Source organism: Pristiophorus japonicus, chromosome 4 (genome assembly GCF_044704955.1).
Source record: "Pristiophorus japonicus isolate sPriJap1 chromosome 4, sPriJap1.hap1, whole genome shotgun sequence".
Taxonomy (NCBI): domain Eukaryota; kingdom Metazoa; phylum Chordata; class Chondrichthyes; family Pristiophoridae; genus Pristiophorus; species Pristiophorus japonicus.
The window spans coordinates 164,505,382-164,524,239 of NC_091980.1; the positions used below are offsets into that span (position 1 = coordinate 164,505,382).

At 45.8% G+C, this 18,858-nt stretch overlaps 1 protein-coding gene across 2 annotated transcripts in view; it reads right to left on the reverse strand.

The window, feature by feature from the left end:
* zfyve19 (zinc finger, FYVE domain containing 19) overlaps window positions 1-18,858 on the reverse strand; it is an 89,769-nt gene that overhangs the window by 23,962 nt on the left and 46,949 nt on the right. For both annotated transcript variants that reach the window (XM_070878780.1, XM_070878779.1), the window contains exons 5-7: window positions 8,858-9,003; window positions 7,439-7,547; window positions 5,647-5,853 (exon numbers count right to left, since the gene is read on the reverse strand). In XM_070878780.1, the coding sequence (XP_070734881.1) occupies window positions 5,647-5,853; window positions 7,439-7,547; window positions 8,858-9,003 (462 nt within the window). The remainder of the gene's footprint in view (window positions 1-5,646; window positions 5,854-7,438; window positions 7,548-8,857; window positions 9,004-18,858) is intronic.

Sequence of the window (18,858 nt, forward strand, 5' to 3'; positions counted from 1 at the left end):
GGCAGCGCACTCATTAACCCCGTGGGCAGAATCAATGACGGATTATTTATAGAACGTCCCGCTCACTTCTGACAAAATGTCACAATTCAGAGAACATTGCCTCTCCCGTAGCATCTGAACACTCAACCAAGTCATTCTACAAAATCCATCTGAATTATGCAATTAGATAGCAATCTGTTACTCACTCCCAGGTATCCATTATTCTATATATAAAATCATCTGAACCCCTTGATTAGATTCCAGCCTGTAACTCAGTCCCAGGTATCAGTTATTCTCTATATAAACCACCCAAATTCCTGACTTTTGCATATGGCAGGGTTCTGAAGATAGTGCTGCATTTGAATGTGGAAGGTGTGATATTGGCGGACTAACTGGTGGAACGACGCAATTTTGCCCACATGGAAAATCTGGTCTTGTCTGGCAATCCCTTGCTCATGTCGACCTCTGAATCCCCAAGGTCAGTAATTCTGAGAACTTCCCATTGTGCCCACCTGGGGGAGATCTTCAGGGAGGGACAATCCTCTCCCTCCAAGCTGAAAGGGTTATAGTGGCAACAGGGTGTTCCTAACTCCCAGTTGGCCTTTTCTGAGGGTGTATGAATGGTCAACTGTGCAGGGAGGTTGGAAAGGAGATCCTGGCTTCTATTCACAACCATCCCTTTCGCTGGGAGGCAGGCCACAGTAACTTGGAATAAAAATGAACTGAGTCCAATGAAGCATGCCCACACCATGTGTCATGAATACCTTTTCTCCCCAAAAGCTGACTGACCTGTGAATTTACATTTTCTGCTTTTATTTTAGGTTTCCAATATTTGTACCTTTTCAATTTTAGATCACAATCGATTGGGCCTCCCGGTAATAATGGATGAAAGTTGGGATATAGAGTCCAATCCTTCTCTTCACTTTGGAACAGAAGACAGAGACCTCCCCCTTACTTTGGGAGCTAAAGATCTGTGAGGTGTATTTGCATCCTCTTTACTGCCTGAGGAATAGCTGGTGTGACTGTCCAGGTCACAGAATTGTCAGGCTGGTACCTTGACTGGCAGCATCTGAAATTGTGGAGGCAGAAGAGAATATTCTCCTTTATTACATTCACCCTATCCAGTTGTGATATGGGCATATTCCATCTAGTCATGTTGGTGTATACTGGTTGAAGAGGAGAGGGAGCCAGGAAGAGCTCCTTTTGTACAGGGTGGCGGGTTTAGTCATGATACGTACACCATGGTATCTGAAGCCAGACTTTGATCGTACAATGGACACAGATCCCATATTTTGATGTGGACGTCCTGCAGGAAGAGACATGCCTCGTGTTTTATAGCACTGCAGTTTGTAACCGAGGAGTCACCGAAACTCTCTGATGCTGGGGAGTGAGATGGCTATGTATATTAGGATGTTGTCAGCATGCAGGTATGTGTTGCATTCAGTCTCTCATGCCTATATTCTGTGGATGCTCGAGTTCACTGTGACGCCAGAAGTTCTAAAGCCAAGGCAAAGAGGGGAGGATAGAGAGTTTCCTTGTGTGGGCCCTCAGTGCAGGGGGGTATGGATGGGAGCTAAGGCCTGTTGTGCACACTATGGACTTGGGTCCCAATAACAGTACCTGCAGAAAATGCATGATCTTGGGCTGGCCTTCATACATCGTGCACACAAGCTCCCTTTTAATCATTTCAATCCCTTTATACCAAATGACTGTAGGAGACAATATGGCCAGAAGGACATCCTCCTACACATAGTATGGTTATGCCCCACATGCAACCTTCTGGACAGCAGCCACTAGGCCCATTACATTCTTGCAACTCAGAGGGCCCAGTTCAATGCTTGTTGAGCCTGCCTGTTGCAGAGCAAGGGCCCCAGCAATGAGACTTCTCACACCATTCTCACTACCAAATGAAAGAGCTTGCATCCTTTCCCTATCCCATTGCTCCTCCCTACTCTATGGCAAAGGATAGCCCTTCCCAAAGCAGACATAGCTGAATTACATGTGGAACGTAAGCCGATCAGAATGAGTGATGTTTCAGCTCCCATGTGGAGCTGAAGTAGTATCAAGCACTCTGGGAGCCTTACATAAGAACATAAGAAATAGGAGCAGGAGTAGGCCATACGGCCCCCTCGAGCCTGCTCCGCCATTCAATAAGATCATGGACTCAGCTCTACTTCCCCGCCCACTCCCCATAACCCCTTATCGTTTAAGAAACTGTCTATTTCTGTCTTAAATTTATTCAATGTCCCAACTTCCACAGCTCTCTGAGGCAGCGAATTCCACAGATTTACAACCCTCAGAAGAAATTTCTTCTCATCTCCGTTTTAAATGGGCGGCCCCTTATTCTAAGATCATACCCTCTAGTTCTAGCCTCCCCCATCAGTGGAAACATCCTCTCTGCATCCATCTTGTCAAGCCGCCTCATAATCTTATACGTTTCGATAAGATCACCTCTCATTCTTCTGAATTCCAATGAGTAGCTGACCAGCACAGCACCCGAGCCACAGACCGGTCAGCACGACTGCGTGGAGATGATCCAGCTGAGACGACCCGAACGCAACTTCCAGGCTCCAGTGGCAGGACTCAGGAGGGAGAAAATCGGATCCAGCAGCGACTTCCCAACTGCGAAGGCAGAACCCGGGGAGAAGAGGATCACCGCAGTCGACATCGTGGACGAAGAAAAGATGGCGCCTGAATCACGAGATGATGCGCTGAAGACAAAGATGGCCACAGCCAGACCATGAGGTGCAGTGCTGATGGAGCAACACGTGGCACAAAACGGAGAAGCGGATTGGGGTAAAGCAAGCAAGGCTCTCTTAAAGGAGGCCTGCAACCCACTACAATTGAAGGGACAGTTCCACACATTTAAGCAACGTAACAAGAATTGTAAGTTAGAGACTAAAGGTGTAACGGATTCTGTAGTGTGTAACTCATAATCGGAATTGTATACATGCAACCAGCGAGGAAAAGTCGCGCAACCGTGATCGGACCCCGAGAGTGTCCATCATAAGAAAGGAAAAGCTGTGCGATGCAGGATTCCTACTACATGCTGCCAATGTAGCAGGCAGACATGTACCGGGTGCACACAGGTCCAGCCGAGATACCCAATGCTGTAGCCGACGTCCCGGGGACCAGAGTCATGCACCACGAAGTGTGGCCACAAGCAGCCAACACACACGAGCTGCGAAGCAAGCGACCTCAGCAGGTCAACGGCAAGGGTAGTGATACCATGCCCTGGGTCGGCTCCATCTCTCAGGCAACCGATGGCACCAACTGCCATGAGCCTGAAGGAGCAGACTGCACCAAGGCCATACCTCTAGATGCAGGGTCACCCACCACTGTTCCCCCAGAGGAAATAAGCACCAGCCAGGATCTCAAACTAAGCGATGCTCAGGCCAGCGAGTCAGCTGTTCCCTGGGCACCGCCAGATGACAGCTCCTCAGGAAGCAGCTGGGATCCAGGGCACAAAAAAGGACAGGGTGGGGGGGGGTCACAGACATCTGTGAACCTGCCTGACGCTAGGGACCACGGCAGGCTACACCCAGAGAGCAGGCTACGCGAGCCAACCGGCTTCCCACTGCCAGTACCGGGCACTGAGCCACCACCAGACTGCAGGGACACCACCCAGCAGCTCCAAAACTAGCTTGTCCTTACACACCGGTCACCACATCGAACACTCTTATCGCACCACGGAACCACACACAAAAAAAATGCAAAACCCACTTACCTGAACTTGAACGTACATGAATGTCAGGAGCCTCCGCCATACCAACATGGGGGGGCGGGGGGGAGGGGAGAGAATGGAGTGGTCAGGAACACACACACACACACACACACACCCCACAAGCACCAACTACCCACCCAAGGTTGAGTCGGCCCGCCAGAGGTCTACCAGACAGAACCCATATAGAGCTAAGCCCAGAGCATAGTTAATGCAGAGTCGATTTGCACTGAGGGTTCAGGGGGGAGTGATGTCATGTATCTTACATGGCCACTGTTGGTACTATATCAAGGTGTGGCACCAGAGGGCACAGCAGTGGGAGACTCGTAGGTTACCTGTACAGGTGTGCCTGGCCTAGTATAAAAGGCAGGCCACCAGGTGTGATCCTCACTTTGGAGTTAACTAATAAAGGACTACGGTCACTACAGTTCAAGTACAATACACTGCCTCGTGGAGTCATTGTTAGAGCATCCAAGGACACAGCAGAAACCAAAACTGCCGCAGTATTCCAGGTGTGGCCTCACCAATACCTTATATAGCTATGGCAAGATTTCCCTGCTTTTATACTCTGTCCCCTTTGCAATAAAGGCCAAGATACCATTGGCCTTCCTGATCACTTGCTGTACCTGCATACTATTCTTTTGCGTTTCATGCACAAGTACCCCCAGGTCCCGCTGTACTGTGGCACTTTGCAATCTTTCTCCATTTAAATAATAACTTGCTCTTCGATTTTTTCTGCCAAATTGCATGACTTCACATTTTCCTACATTATACTCCATCTGCCAAATTTTTGCCCACTCACTTAGCCTGTCTATGTCCTTTTGCTGATTTTTTGTGTCCTCACACATTGCTTTTCCTCCCATCTTTGTATCGTCAGCAAACTTGGCTACGTTACACTCAGTCCCTTCTTCCAATTCGTTAATATAGATTGTAAATAGTTCTTATGTAAATTTGTCAAACAGGATTTCCCTTTCATAAAACCATGCTGGCTCTGCACGACCGAACCACGCCCCTCCAAATATCCCGCCATGGCCCCCTCAACAATGGACTCCAGCATTCTCCCCCAAACAGATGCCGGGTCCACAGCCTCCTGCTTCCCATCTGCCCTCCACTTTACACATTAAACACTGCCCGTCCCGTCCACCCCAGCACAGCAATCCACAGGCTGACAGTGGAAGGCAATGACCCTACCCCCTAGTAGCAGGACCTTCCATCTTTATCCCCAGGTCTAACTAGAAACCACGACCAAACAAGCTATCTTAACCCCTTGACTCACACTGTTTCCAATGCAAACAGACATGCCAAGATATCTGGATGCATTACTGTACTCCTCCAACAAGCACCGTGCAATCACAACATACAAAGCTGTCATAAATTATATATGTGAACGCACACTTCAAACATGTACAATTTGCTCCACAAAATAGACATGTGAATGTATTTTGTTGAAAAATTCAACACACAAGGAAAATCATGTAGACTGCAGCTCCCCAGGTGGTTTGGTGACGTGACCAGTGCAGTAGGCCCAACTCCCAGTTGTTGCTGGATTAACTGAGATCAGTCAGAAGTGGAGGATGGAGGCGCTGAGGGGCGGGGGGGGGAAATAGCCCCCGAATTATAACACATGACCCAGTGGAAAGTACACATTGTATGATTGAATAGCCTGTCAATACTCACCATCTAGGCTCACACGTGAATTTATAGCCTCTTGGGTATAATGGAAAATTGAAAAAGCCTTTGTTCCTGCACCAACCATATTTCACTGTCACTGGGTCAACATTTTGGATTGCTCAACCTACCAAATCCAAAGATTGCATCAGTCCCAGGAGAAAGCCCACCAACAGCGAGACAAATGCGGCCTGGCCAGGACCACCCATATCCCGAGAATAGATTTTTTTTAAATTGAGAAGCGTGCACTGGGCTGAGGCAAAACCGTCTGCACTCACCAGCATTGGGGTCCTCCCCTTTCAGTATAGCCAGTCTCCTGGATATCTTTAAGACTTTCTCCTGATGTAAATTGTCCTGTTTCAGCTCAGTTGTTGCCTGGTCCAGCAGATTACTCTTCTCCTCCTCAAGGTGTTTGATGTTAGGGTCGGTGTCACCTTTGAAATTACCCGGATCGATTCCTTTATTCAGGTCATTCATTGCGCCGTCTGTACCCAACACACAAAATGTCACCCTCTGTTATGTGTTGCTTAGAAATGTTATGGGCTAAATTGGCCATGTAGTGCCTGTTTGTTAGGGTAACGCAGCCACACAAGGCTCGAAAATGGGGTCCAAGATGCCTGCGAACACCATCCTGTAAGGTGATTTGCACGCGTGCACCTAACGACCGACGGCAACATGCAGAGCAGCGAGATATGACGCGAATGTGTGTGCAACGGTGCCATTGTCAAGCTCCACACTCCAACCAACGTCTTAACCTCGCAGTTGATCATGCCGTTAAATGGAATAAAGAACACCCCACCAATGCTGTTTAAAGGAATCATGAAATACTTCGTTAGTTGCTGGATTATTTCTTCTGGCTGCTGTTATTTTTGGAGCTTTCCTATACTTGCCTCAAGTTTCTAAAGATTGATTACTCCACAGGGAGTGATCTGGCTGGTCTTGAAGTCCTTTTTTTGTCATATATAATATTGTGCTGAAAGAAGTTGCTTCCAGACATGGGTGGGCTGTTAGAGCTGCCTCTGGGAATTCAACATGACTGGGAGAATGAAGAGAGGCCACGCAAAGAAGGAAAGAGGAGTAGAGGAGGAAGAGGAAGAGGAAGAGGAAGAGAAGGAGATGCAGAAAGAGGAGGGTGAGAAGAGTGAGGAGAAGGAGGATGAGGAGAAGGAGGATGAGGAGAAGGAGGAGAAAGGCAAGAGAGAGGAGGAGGAACATGGCACACAGCAGGAGACCATATCTGCAGATATTTCCAGCATTTTCTATTTTTATTATAAATAATGGCCAATTGGGTACCAGGGGACTGTTGGTACCTGTAATACTGTACCCCAGCAAGAGCTAGCCCACTCAACAGAGATGGGGTGGGAAGTGATGAAAGATAATGGCATAAGGGGGAATAAGATGGGATGGTGCATCAATTGATGGGCAATGGCATGAAGTGCTGGAGGACAGGTTTACGCTCCAAAAGGGATGGGGTTCCCAAACTCCACCATTCCATCAGGAGACGTAGGCTCAGCTTCTCCCTACGAGAGAAAACAGGATCATTTCCTACGCTTCCCAGTATGCCAGGCGGAGCGTGGCAACCTGATTTGGTTACGTTCTCAACCAGAGAATCTTAGGGATCGAAAAAAAGGAAAAATTCATTAAAATAAAAACATAATTATAAATTGTTTGGGGAAAGAATTTTTATAATATACAGGGTAGCGATAGCACGGAATTTACAGCACTTAAACAGGTCATTTGGCCTAATTGGTTAATGCTCTACACGAGTTTCCTCCCACCCTACTTCATCTAACCCTATCAGCATATCCTTCTATTCCTTTCTCCCTCATGTGCATATCTAGCTTCCCCTCAAATGCATCAATGCTATTCGCCCCAACTACTCCATCTGGTAACAAGCCCAACATTCGAAGCACTCTCTGGCTAAAGAATTTTCTCCTAAATTCCTTATTGGATTTCTTAGTGACGATTTTATATTTATGTCCTCTAGTTTTGGAATTCTATAATAGTGCTTCAAGAAGCAAAATAAAGGTCCAGGCCAACGTGGAATAAAACATCTTTTGTACACCTTACCTTCGATGCCAGAGCTGTATTTCTGGTCTATGTCTGCTTCTTCTGATATCTGTTTGAAGAGATCATTGACTTGTTCCGTTTGTGTCCGGTTATCAGGCGCCTGATAATTCTAATACAGAGAAACAGGTTTCAGCTCAACTTGTAACAGGACTTTGCAGATAACTAAGCAACTGAACTTGGGATGTAGTGGGCTCCGCCTTCACTTCTGGGAACGAAGTCCAAATCCAGTTCAGACTGCTGGGATGAAAGTCTCCTTATGACCTATGGCTGAAAAGGTTCTATGAAAATGAAGAGACATTCTCAAATCAAGGTCTTGGCGTGAAACTGCACCTAACTCAGCCTTAATTTGACAATCTAAGAGAGGCCATAGGATGGCTGGTGTGGGAAATGGGTAACTATCACAATGGAGCAGGAGGGGACTGCTCAGCTTGCAGTTACTGTTGGTGCACAACAGAGGGATCTTTCCTCTGCTTCTAACACTAGCTAAACCTGACCTACAAGTGTAATGCTTTGGTGCAAAAAATATAATTTAACAGAAATACTCAGCTGAACCTCATACAAAGTGGCGTAACAAAGGTTCTCTTTGAAAGCTTCATCACAAGAAGCAATGTCATACTTGTAAAAAGCCAGGTTTAGGAGGGCTCGCCACAAATGAGAAGTCCCGATACAGACAGGTACCTGACCTTGGGCTCAATTCTCATCACAACCGGTATTTACAAAGGACAAACTTTTCACCTACAACTTTCATCTAAATTAATAAGGCATTTGTTGGATCTCCCCTTGATAATGTTCCTCAAGATTAGAGACATACATGTAAGCAAAGAGAATGCAGCGGCTTTGGGTAACGAAATAACATGGGACTCTGTGGTTCTTGAATGGGCGAAGGGCCATGCTTGGGGAAATTCACTTTGCTGTATTAATTTTTACAACACTGAAGCAAAAACATGGACACATTCAAAGCTGCTCATATGACCCAGTGTCAAGAACACTGAGCACTCAGCACAGGTAACACCAGAAGGTTGTAAAGTTAATTCCCAGTCTGCACTGAGCTCAGCTGATCTCAGCCAGGGTCAGGCTCGGGCTCGGCCTCAGTCAAATACTTGCCAACCACTAGACTTAAACCTGCTCGTTTAGTGAGGCACTGGAGGGCCGCTAGGAGCCATGTGGGGTTGTGTCCACCTTGCATGGCACTTCCTGCCACTCTGGTGTGCATGACATCAGATCCAGATTACAGGCAGTAGTGGAGCTTCGTTAGAAGGACACAATGTTAAGGGAAGTGTACTTCACTCAGTTCTTAACTGTTTGACATTTGTTCTCTGGCAAAAATTAGGCACTTCTGAGCTTTTATACCAGCCTCAAAACAACATCGGTTCATAATCTGTACTTGCAGAATGGTAGAAGGAAATACTGGATCCTTACAGGTTTGGGGGCCTGTGAAGGTGGGGTCCATCCCTTCAACAGGGATAACCTGTCCTCCATCTCCATGGTGGAGGGTATCGGTCGCAGAGGGTCCTTCTTCAGTGCTGCGAGTCGCAACTCAATCTCTTGCTGAGAAGATACAGATTCTGCAAAACACAACAAAATGTTAGCGTACAACATGGAGGGAATGGCTAACCAGGGACTGACCCAACCTATCTCCTCTCTAAGGGCTGCAATTTCTTTTGACACTCCAGCTGGGAGCCAGTGCTGATAGATAAACCTTGGAGCAACTCAATGTCATGAGGATATTCAGTTTTGTTTCTCCAGGTTGGTTTTCTTGAATCTTGCACTCATCGGCATCAGGAAAAGAAAAAAATTTTCCAGGCAGTGTCAGCACTAACTGTTCCAGCTCAAGGAGGCACTGGGGCTGTTTACATTGGATCAGAGGAGGTGTCATGTGATTTGGCTACATTGCAACAGTGACTAGACTTCAAAACAACTTCATTGTCTGTATAAGTGCTTTGGGACATCCCGTGGACATGAAAGGTGCTATACGAATGCAGGTTTGTTTGTTCTTTCTGATTTGATAGAGGCCTTTAAAATAATGAAGAAATGGGGCAGATAGACACCGACTGTTTCCAGTGGTTGAGGAGTCTAGAATGAGGGCCCAATAAGATTAATTCTAAGAGATTTAGGACAAAGAACAGTAAGAATATATATCTGTTTTTACATTTTTTTTTAAATACAGAACAAAGACAGAACAGCTAAAGTAGGAATTCTGGTCCAACAACACATGATCAGAATGGTTTAAACAGTGCGCTCAAAAATTGTATCTTTTGATCACAATGACACTGCTGAATAAAGTCATCGTTCAGGAAGAACAAAGATAAGAAGCAAAGACTGTTAAGATAACAAAAAAAAGGATGATAACTTTAGACAATGGTAAAGGATATTGATGAGGATAAGACCCCTATGGTGTACATGTTCAGCAGTCTGTTTGATAACCTAAGGGTCATAAGATATCCAACAAATCTTGATGATGCAAGTGTTATGTATGCAACCCTATGTAACCAGTATTCTACTGCCACCAGGGCTTATCTGTTGGAGTCCCAAGGGATCCCAGCATCCCTTGGGAGCACTGTATATAAGCAGGTCTCCCATGCTGTACCAACACTCTGGAGTTTGAATAAAGGAGCTCAGGTCACACTTAATCATGTCTACAGTACTCAATCGCATTACTTTATTATGGACGTAACAGTAAGTGAATTGTAAAGTCACAAATGTGACCATGAAATTACTATCAGGAATGAAACAAAGCTTTTGCTATTTTGTCACTTCAGGAGAACACACCAACACACACTATTCTGACTTGGAAATATATAGCCGCATCGTCACAGGGCCAAAATTTTGCAACATCCTACCTAACAGTACTGTGGGAGCACCTTCACCACACAGACAGCAGTGGTTCAAAGCGGCGGCTCTCCACAACCTTCTCAAGGGAAATTCGGGATGGGCAATAAATGCTAGCCTTTCCAGTGACGCTCATATTGCGTGAATAATTAAAAAAATATATATATTTAAATAAACGGGAGATCGCACCTGAACCCAACCAAGTGTCCTCCAAGCACGCAAGTCTGTAGTCAACGACTTAATTGCTACTTGTCTTAGAATTGATCTGATGGACTCTTGTTAAACTGTATTAATGTTGTGTCAAACTGAGTTTGCATGGACTTTAATTAATTATCAAACTGACGTCTCAGAAGTTAATAAGAACCCAGGACTTAACATATTGTTTGCAATGGGCTGTGATTTATTATATGATTGGTTTGATTTAATAAAAGGTATTAATCAGACGTTTTCAGTATGTCCTAGTCCTCAAACTTGCATTTAAGGTAAAGGATGTATGTCAATATCCTATAAATAAACTGACTTAAGGGCAATACAGACATATGACAATACAGTACAAGAACCCAACAAGCAGGTGAAACCTTTTTACGTGGAGGGATTTGAGGCTGTGAAATGCGCTACCGGAGTTAGCGAATGAAGCAGTGACCATGTCAACATTTAAGAACAGTTTGTTTTAAATTCATTCTTGGTATGTGGGCGTTCCTAGCAAGGCCAGCATCTACTGCCCATCCATGATTGACCTTCTTGAACTGCGGTGTAGTGAAGGTACTCCCAAAATGCTATTAGGTAGGAAGTTTGAGGACTTTAACCAAGCAGTGATGAAGAAATGGCAATATTTCTCCATGTTGGGATGGTGTGTGACTTGGACGGGAACTTGGATGTGATGCACCGGCTGCCCTTGTCTTTTTAGGTGGTGATCACAGATTTGGGAGGTGCTGTTGAAGAAGTCTTTGCAAATTGCTGGTGCATCCTGTAGATAGTACACACTGGATGGTGGTTGAGCTGGAGTGTTGTTGCAGTTTTACCTATCCAGGCAAGTGGAGAGTATTCCATCACATTCCTGACTTGTGCCTTGTAGGTGGTGGGAAGCTTTGGGGAGTCACAGCATTTTTATGGCTGGTTCAGTTGAACTTCTGGTCAATGGTGACGCCAAGGATGTTGATGGCAGAGAATTCTGTGATGGTAATGCACTTGAATGTACAGGGGAGATGGTTAGACTCTCTCTTGTTGGGAGATGGTCATTGCCTGGCACTATCCACACCACACATCAGCCCAAGCCTGGCTGTTGTCCAAGTCTTGCTGAATGGGGGCATGGACTGCTTCATTATCTGAGGAATTACGAATGGAGTGAAGCACTGAGCAATCATCAGCAAACAGCCTCATTTCTGACCTTATGATGGAGGGAAGGTCATTGATGAAGCAGCTGAAGGTAGTTGGGCCAAGGACATTGTCCTGAGGAACTCCTGCAGTGATGTCCTGGGGATGGGCTGATTGGCCTCCAATAACCACAACCATCTTTCTTTGTGCTAGTTATGACTCCAGTCAATGAAGAGTTTCCCCCCTGATCCCCATTGACTTCAATATTATGAGATGTCCTTGGTGCCACACTCGGTCGAATGCTGCCTTGATCTCACTCTCACCTCACCTCTGGAATTTAGCTCTTTTGTCTATGTTTGGACCAAGGCTGTAATGAAGTCTGGATCCGAGCGGTACTGGTGTAACTAAAATGACCAGGTTATTGGTGAGCAAGTACTGCTTGTTAGCACTGTTGATGACTCCTTCCATGACTTTGCTGATGATTGAGAGTAGACTGATAGGATGGTAATTGGCAGGTTTGGATTCGGTCTGCTTTTTGTGGGCAATTGTCCACATGGTCAGGTAAATGCCAGTGTTGCAGCTGTACTGGAACAGCTTGGTTAGGTCTAGAGCACAAATTTTCAGCACTACAGCCGGGATGTTGTCAGGACCCATACCTTTTGCCATGTCCAGTGCACTCAGTTGTTTCTTGATATCAAGTAGAGTGAAGCGAATTGGCCGAAGACTGGCATCTGTGATGGGTTGGGACTTCAGGAGGAGGCCGAGAAGAACCATCCATGTGGCACTTCTGCCTGAAGATGGTTGCGACCATTTCAGCCTTCTGTTTTGCACTAACATGCTGGGCTCTGCCATTATCGATGATCGGGGTGTTCATGGAGCCTCCTTCTCCCTTTAATTGTTTAATGTTGCTAGATGTGGCAGGGCTGCAGAGCTTTGACCTGATCTATTGGTTCGATAGGTGTTTGAAGGAAAGGGGGATAAAGGGATGGGAGAATAAAGAGATATAGGAACAGGGCAGGCACACGGGATTAGGACTGCTACTCACGTAGAGGATAAACGATAGTGGTTGGCCAAAACAGCCTGCTTCCATGTTGTAATTTCTGTGTCGTTCTATGCTTGGGTTTCTGGGGTCTGGGGTGTGTATTTTATTTAGTTCAGCCATTTTTCTAGCAACACACTGCGGGTTTCATTGCTGCTTTCCACAAGCCAATAGTGCACACCAGCTGTTTAATAATTTGAGTACCTTACCTATGAGGAAGCAACAAGCTCAAGTCAATAGTTGTGTTTAGTAATTGTCACAACAATTCGGTTAATCATTGCACGGGTGTTCAGCTGAACAGCAGATACAGCAACAGACAGTGGGGCAAAACAGGAGCCCAAAGTGTGCGAAAGCTGCATTGGTTAGGTGTTTGTAGGAGGCCATTTTCAGTGCTTTACTCATGTTGCACCAATGAATTTTTGGGGATTTTTTGTTTGAGACGTTAAACCGAGGCCCCAACTGCTCTCTCAAATGGACGTAAAAGATTCCATGACACTATTTTGAAGAAGAGCAAACGAGTCATCACTGGTGTCCTGGCCAATATTTACCTCTCAATCAACATAACAAAAACAGAGTATCTGGTCATTATCACATTGCTGTTTGTGGGAGCTTGCTTGTGTGCAAATTGGCTGCCGCATTTCCCATATTACAACAGCGACTACACTTCAAAACTATTTAATTGGCTGTAAAGCACTTTGAGACATCCGGTGGTCATGAAAGGTGACATCTAAATGCACGCCTTTCTTTCTTTTATTGATTTAAAATGAAAGTCGAGGTTCAACAGACAGCAAAACTTGCTCCACTCTACTCCATACCCAGCCTTAACCCCAAAATTAGAACTGAACCTTTCACTGCACCACCGTGACATCAACATGTCCCACACCAATCACCCTTGAGATTTCTCTGCGAGATTAATACTCAATTGGGGACAATTATCTGCTGTGAGCATTCACTCCTGAGAATCTAATCAGATACCTCCCCAAAACATTGTCTGCCAGCTCTTGGGAACGGGGGCGAGATCCCATTAATCTTGGGTGTATTTAGAGTTCAGCTCCCTGAGGTGGAAGGACAGGTTATATCTTGTTTCTCTCTACAGCTTCTATTGCGATATTGTTCAGTTTTGTTTTGAAATGACAAACATACGAGAATCAAAAATACCCTAACTGACACAGAAAATTCTGTTGAAAAGCACTTTTTCAGAAACTTTCTATGTGACAGAAAGGGAATGTTGGGTGGTTTCCTTTTGTCGATTATACCGCACTACAAAGATTGCAGCAGAAAACTTACCCAAACAGGCAAAGAAACTGTTCAACAAGGATAACATTTGATAATTAATTATGCAATCACTATAGAATCATAGAATGATACAGCACAGAGGGTGGCCATTCGGCCCATCATGCCTGTGCCGGCTCTTTGAAAGAGCAATCCTATTCATCCCACTCCCCTGCTCTTTCCCCATAGTCCTACAAAATCTGTCTAAGTATTTATACAATTCCCTTTTGAAAGAAAGAAAAGACTTGTATTTATATAGCATCTTTCACAACTACCAGACGTCCCAAAGCGCTTTACAGTCCATGAGTTGCTTTTGAAGTATCATCATCAGAGGCAGTCCCTCGGAATCAAGGAAGACTTGCTTCGACTCTTAGCACGAGTTCTTTGGTTCTCGTATTGGACTGTACATCCATCTCAGTCATTGTCACAGGTGGGACAGAGAGTCGTTGAGAGAAGGGGTGGGTGGGACTGGTTTGCCGCACGCTCTTTCCGCTGTCTGTGCTTGATTTCTGCATGCTCTCGGTGATGAGACTCGAGGTGCTCAGCGCCCTCCCGGATGCACTTCCTCTACTTAGGGCGGTCTTTGGCCAGGGACTCCCAGCTGTCAGTGGGGGTGTTGCACTTTATCAGGGAGGCTTTGAAGGTGTCCTCGTAATGTTTCCGCTGCCCACCTTCGGCTTGCTTGCCGAGAAGGAGTTCCAAGTAGAGCGCTTGCTTTGGGAGTCTCATGCCTGGCATGGTCTGCCCAACGGAGCTGATCAAATGTAGTCAGTGCTTCAATGCTGGGGATGTTGGCCTGGTCGAGGACACTAACGTTGGTGCATCTGTCCCCCCAGGAGATTTGTAGGATCTTGCGGAGACATCGTTGGTGGTATTTCTCCAATGACTTGAGGTGTCTACTGCACATGGTCCATGTTTCTGAGCCATACAGGAGGGCGGGTATTACGACAAGCCTGTCGACCATGAGCTTTGTGGCAAGTTTGAGGGCCTGGTCTTCAAACACTCTTTTCTTCTGCTTCCACCACCCATTCCGGCAGTGCATTCCAGATCATAACAACTCGCTGTGTGAAAAGAAAATGTTTCCTCATCTCGCCTCTGGTCCTTTTGCCAATGACCTTAAATTTGTGTCCTCTGGTTACCGACCATCTGCCACTAGAAGCAGTTTCTCCTAATTTACTCTATCGAAACCCTTCCTGTCTCTATCAAGTCGCTCACAAGCTCCTACAGTATTCTCCGAAGCCCCACAACAAAGCTATGAGAGATCCACCAGTTTCAAAAATGATTTCTTCATAGGTGCCCCAAGCAGCCTGTTGAGGAAAGTTCTTTGTGAACTGTGTTTTTTAAAAAAAAATTGTGTTAGCCCAATTATATTCCAAGTAAAACCTTCGGTTTATAAGGTATTTGTATTTTGGACTGAAGTGGTTTCCATCTCCCTGGGCTATCGATTCCTTATGCCGTTGTGGTGGGGTTTCACCTGGATAGTTTCCCATCATGTGTAGTGTGCACTACCTTCACTGATGTGTAATGTAAAGGGCAAAGATTTCTTCCCTCCAACAGTACCTGAGAGTTACTACTGGAGGCAGTTCAAATACAAGCCCAATAGAGACTGGAGAGACACTGCAAGCAGGAATCAGAGGGTGTGGCACTCGTGGGTCACAGGTCTCTGCTGGAGCATCTCTCTCTTACTGTCCTAACCAACATCATCAAAACAGCATTACACTCAAACAAAGAAAAAAAAACTTGCATTATAGAACGCCTTATCGGCTCACTCAATATACAATGAATTACTTAATAGTACAGTCACTGTTGTTGTAAAAATGGTAGTTGTTATGCATCCAGAAAAATTCCACAAATAGCATAAAGGACCAGTGTTACGTGTCAAACAATTTTGGTTAACTCATCTGTCTTTGAAGTGACATTTGCATACATCAGCAACGTGTATCCTCGTCAACATGGAGAAAATAAGTTCACAGAATTTCGCAAACAGCTGAGAAACTCTCCCATACCATACAAATTTAAAGTAACGAGTCACACCTCACAAATAATGATTAAAAATACAGACTTCAAGAATTGAGATGTATCCAAACCAATGTTTCCCCTAATTTTATTTTTGGGTGCACGACCCCTTTAAGGGGCTGTGTGGCCCAGTCACAGGTTCACGCGCATGAACTTTAACAAAGGAAAAGCCCGTCCCGGGCTACAAGGGACCGGCAGAGAGCTGGGCGGCTGCGCAGCTTGTAGGGAACGTTGGTCGAACCCCTATCCACACAACTGGGACACTGGCACCAGTACTGGGGAAAGCGGGAGCTGTTCCGTTGGGACGGGCTCCACTTAGACCATGTTGGGACTAGGGTCCTGGCAAATCGAATAACCAGGGCTGTAGAGAGGGCGTTAGACTAATTAGGGGGAACGGGGGGGGGGGGAGGGGGAGTAGTTCAGGTGAGCAGGAATTAAAAAAGTCAAAGAATAAGGAGAAGACAATAGAGCAGGGTCGCACTGGGGGAAATGAAAACCAGAGCGAGGCAGGAAAAAAATGGTAAAAAAAAAATTGAAAAGCTCTTTATCTCAATGCACAGTATTCATAACAGAATAAATGAGTTGACGGCACAAATGGATACAAATGGGTATGATCTGATAGCCATCAGAGACGTGGTTGCAAGGTGACCAAGGCTGAGAATGAAATATTCAGGGTTATTTGACAATTCGGAAGGACAGACAGAAAGGAAAAGGACAGGAGTAGCTCTGTTAATAAAGGATGAGATCAGAGCGTTAGTGAGAAACGATATTGGCTCAGAAGATCAAGATGTTGAATCAGTTTGAAGATAAGGAATAATAAGGGGGAAAAGTCACTGGTGGGTGTTGTGTATGCAGTAACTCAGCTACAGGGAGAAAGTAAAAAAGTACAAAGAAACAGAAAGGTGACATCACAGCCAAGGGGGTAAGTGATTGGCTGGTGATTGGTAAGTAGTTTTTCTTTTTTCTCTTCTATAACAGTGAGTAAACTTCAGCATTGTTGTTGCCAATTTAAGTGTATCTAAGGGTTAAGTCATGGCAGGAGAGCTCGGTCACGTGATATGCTCCTCCTGTACCATGTGGGAACTCAGGGACACGACTACGTGTGCGGGAAGTGTATCTGCCTCCAGCTCCTGACGGTCCGCGTTGCGGAATTGGAGCTGAGGGTGGATTCACTCTGGAGCATCCACGATGCGGAAAATGACGTGAGTAGCACGTGTAGCGAGTTGGTCTTACCGCAGGTGAAGGGTCCACAGCCAGATAGGGAATGGAAGACCAGCAGGAAGAGCAGTGCAAGGAAGGTAGTGCAGGGGTCCCCTGCAGTCATCCCCCTGCAAAACAGATACACCGCTTTGAGTACTGTTGAGGGGGATGACTCATCAGGGAGGGCAGCAGCAGCCAAGTTCATGGGACCGTGGCTGGCTCTGCTGCACAGAAGGGCAGGAAAAAGAGTGGCAGAGCGATAGTGATAGGGGATTCAATTGTAAGGGGAATAGATAGGCGTTTCTGTGGCCGCAACCGAGACTCAAGGATGGTATGTTGCCTCCCTGGTGCAAGGGTCAAGGATGTCTCGGAGCGGGTGCAGGACATTCTGAAAAGGGAGGGTGAACAGCCAGTTGTCGTGGTGCACATTGGTACCAACGATATAGGTAAAAAAAGGGATGAGATCCTACGAGACAAATTTAAGGAGCTCGGAGCTAAACTAAAACGTAGGACCTCAAATGTAATAATCTCGGGATTGCTACCAGTGCCACGAGCTAGTCAGAGTAGGAATCGCAGGATAGCTCAGATGAATACGTGGCTTGAGCAGTGGTGCAGCAGGAAGGGATTCAAATTCCTGGGGCATTGGAACTGGTTCTGGGGGAGGTGGGACCAGTACAAACCGGACGGTCTGCACCTGGGCAGGACCGGAACCAATGTCCGAGGGGGAGTGTTTGCTAGTGCTGTTGGGGAGGAGTTAAACTAATATGGCAGGGGGATGGGAACCAATGCAGGGAGAAAGAGGGAAACAAAATGGAGACAGAAGCGAAAGACAGAAAGGAGAGGAGTAAAAGTGGAGGGCAGAGAAACCCAAGGCAAAAAACAAAAAGGGCCACTGTACAGCAAAATTCTCAAGGGTCAAAGTGCAATAAAAAGGCAAGCATGAAAGCTCGGTGCCTCAATGCGAAGAGTATTCAGAACCCAGGAGAGGGCTCTGAGCTAGTTAGAGTGGTGAGAGCTCAGATGAACAGGACCCTAAGAAAGAATGCAAAAGGCAGGAGGCAACAGAGCAGAGTAGCACTGGGGTAAGTGTAAACCACAAGGTGATAGGAAGGGACAATATGTATGAATATAAAGGGGCTGCAGGAGGGGTCAAAACTAAAAATCATGGTTTAAAAACTAGTATTAAAACACTCTACCTAAACGCATACAGCATTCGAAATAAAGTAAATGAGTTGACGGCACAAATCATTACAAATGGGTATGATTTGTTGGCCATTACAGAAAGTGGTTGCAGGGTGGCCAAGACTGGGAATTTAACAGACAGGGATATCTTACAATTCGGAAAGATAGACAAGAAGGGAAAGGAGGTGGGGTAGCTCTGTTAAAGGATGATATCAGGGCAGTTGTGAGAGACGATATTGGCTCTAAGCAACAAAATGTTGAATCATTGTTGGTGAAGATTAGAGATAGTAAGGGGAAAAAGTCACTGGTGGGCGTAGTTGAAAGGCCCCCAAATAATAACTTCACGGTGGGGCAGACAATAATCAAGGGAATAATGGAGGCATGTGAAAAAGGAACGGCAGTAATCATGGGGGATTTTAACCTGCATATCGATTGGTGAAATCAAATCGCACGGGGTAGCCTTGAGGAGGAATTCACAGAATGCATACGGGATTGTTTCTTAGAATAGTATGTTACAGAACCTACGAGGGAGCAAGCTATCTTAGATCTGGTCCTGTTTAATGAGACA